We start from the raw sequence: 1,649 nt of genomic DNA, 5'->3' as shown, positions 1-1,649 counted from the left end.
TTCTTTATGCTTTGATTTTTATTTTGTACTTTGGTGGACTCATTGTCAAACCTGTGAATCATCCTCATTTACAAGTGTCTGATCACAACAATGTTGAGCTGCTTAAAGGACATTTCACCCCCAAATCAAACAGATCAATTATGTGGCTGAACTGTCGCTGTTAATTGAGCTGACAAAGAATATGCATTTTCGTGGTTTTTATTACCAAAAATTTAAAAAGAAAGACTTTGGTTTCCATGTTTGCTTGCAGTCATGCCATTTCTTAAAAAGTAAGGAGAACGCTTTAATGCCAGAAATAGATGACAGAATCATTACCGCTTGGTAAGTAAAGAGCTAAAGCCAGGACTTTATTAGCGCTGCATAAAGACTGGCAGCAGAGAGGAAAGTTTCAAACATTTATCTTATTTGGTCAATTTGTTGTTTTAGGGAGAATTAACTTTTGTGGTTAACAGCGAGTTTTTGTTTTTTTTTTCAGAGAGATTTGTGTTAACTAGTGAGTTTTCATGCCAAGCTAATAACCTCCTGGCTGTAGCCTGATCCCCTCACCTAATCCTTGGAAAGAAAGCAAATGTGTTTTCTTAAAATGCTTGATCATTCTTTTAAAAACATTTTCTCATTTCCTTTAGTGGTACCTAGCCGTGCAGTTTTTTTTTGGTTCAAGTTGTAAGATATCTGCCTCTGAGATTTCCTTCTCAAAAGATGCACTGCAACAAAAACAGTAAAAATGTAAATGTTATGTGATGTGAGCACCACAAACAAAATCCCTGTTTTCTCCATTGAACTGGAGAGGAGGCAGAAATCTACAGAGATCCAAAAGTCTGGGAAAGTAAAACAGTCCGGCTCGATATCACTAAAGTTAATGGGTGAATGTTTGCGGTACCTAAAATGAACTCACTGTAAAAGATAACACAAAGGAACGTAACGTACTACAGACAAAGATGATTCGGACTGCAGCTGAGGGACATAAAAACTTGAGTACTACACTAAAAACAAAGGAGAAAAATAAAAACTAGCAATCATGCTAACCTCACTGATTACTGAAAATACAAAAGCTTGAATAAGGAGAGGTACGAAATGAAATCTTGCACTTTCAGTTCATGCATTATATTCTGCTTCAATAAATATATATGGTCATGAAAGCTATGGCTGTACGTCTGAAAGATAAAAATACTGTAAAAGTGGAGGTCTCACATGTTCTACAAAGCTCGGTGGGAGGAGGGTTGTAGATGGCACAGTTTCTTCTTTTTTCACAGTCTCAGTCACACGCCAACGTTGTGATCAGTTTCTGCTGTGTCTACGGAGATTTCCTGAAAGAACTCGTCCTCCTTCAGCATGCTCTGAAACACACAAAGACGGAGGAAACTAAGAGACTTAAGTTTAAACTTAAATCTGGTCCAAAAAAAAAGAAGTCACTGCATAGTCTGCCTTAAAAAAAGTGATGGAAATGTCTTAGTACAATACGCGTTTTTGAAGTCATACTTTCATTTGTCGTAAAAATTTGATAGTATATAATGTCGTCCAAAGTCGTAGATTACAGTATGTCATAAAAAAGGAGAAAAAAAAGCCAGTATATTGTCACAAAGTTATAAAAAAAACTTAGATATTGATATTTTTTTAAAAGATGTCATCGTGTAATGTGTCATGAAAAA

The 1,649-nt window shown here is 35.7% G+C and overlaps 1 protein-coding gene across 1 annotated transcript in view; it reads right to left on the bottom strand.

Annotated features, from left to right (window-relative positions):
• Positions 1-182: 182 nt before the first annotated feature.
• Positions 183-1,649, bottom strand: part of LOC121961393 (liprin-beta-1-like) — a 126,825-nt gene continuing 125,358 nt past the window's right edge. The window contains exon 28 of the mRNA XM_042511370.2: positions 183-1,337. Within this exon, the coding sequence (XP_042367304.2) occupies positions 1,260-1,337 (78 nt within the window). The 3' untranslated portion in view covers positions 183-1,259. The remainder of the gene's footprint in view (positions 1,338-1,649) is intronic.

The sequence above is a fragment of the Plectropomus leopardus genome, chromosome 22, assembly GCF_026936395.1.
Source record: "Plectropomus leopardus strain MGB_pleo_1.0 chromosome 22, ASM2693639v1, whole genome shotgun sequence".
Taxonomy (NCBI): domain Eukaryota; kingdom Metazoa; phylum Chordata; class Actinopteri; order Perciformes; family Serranidae; genus Plectropomus; species Plectropomus leopardus.
This window is presented reverse-complemented; position numbering and strand designations above follow the sequence as displayed.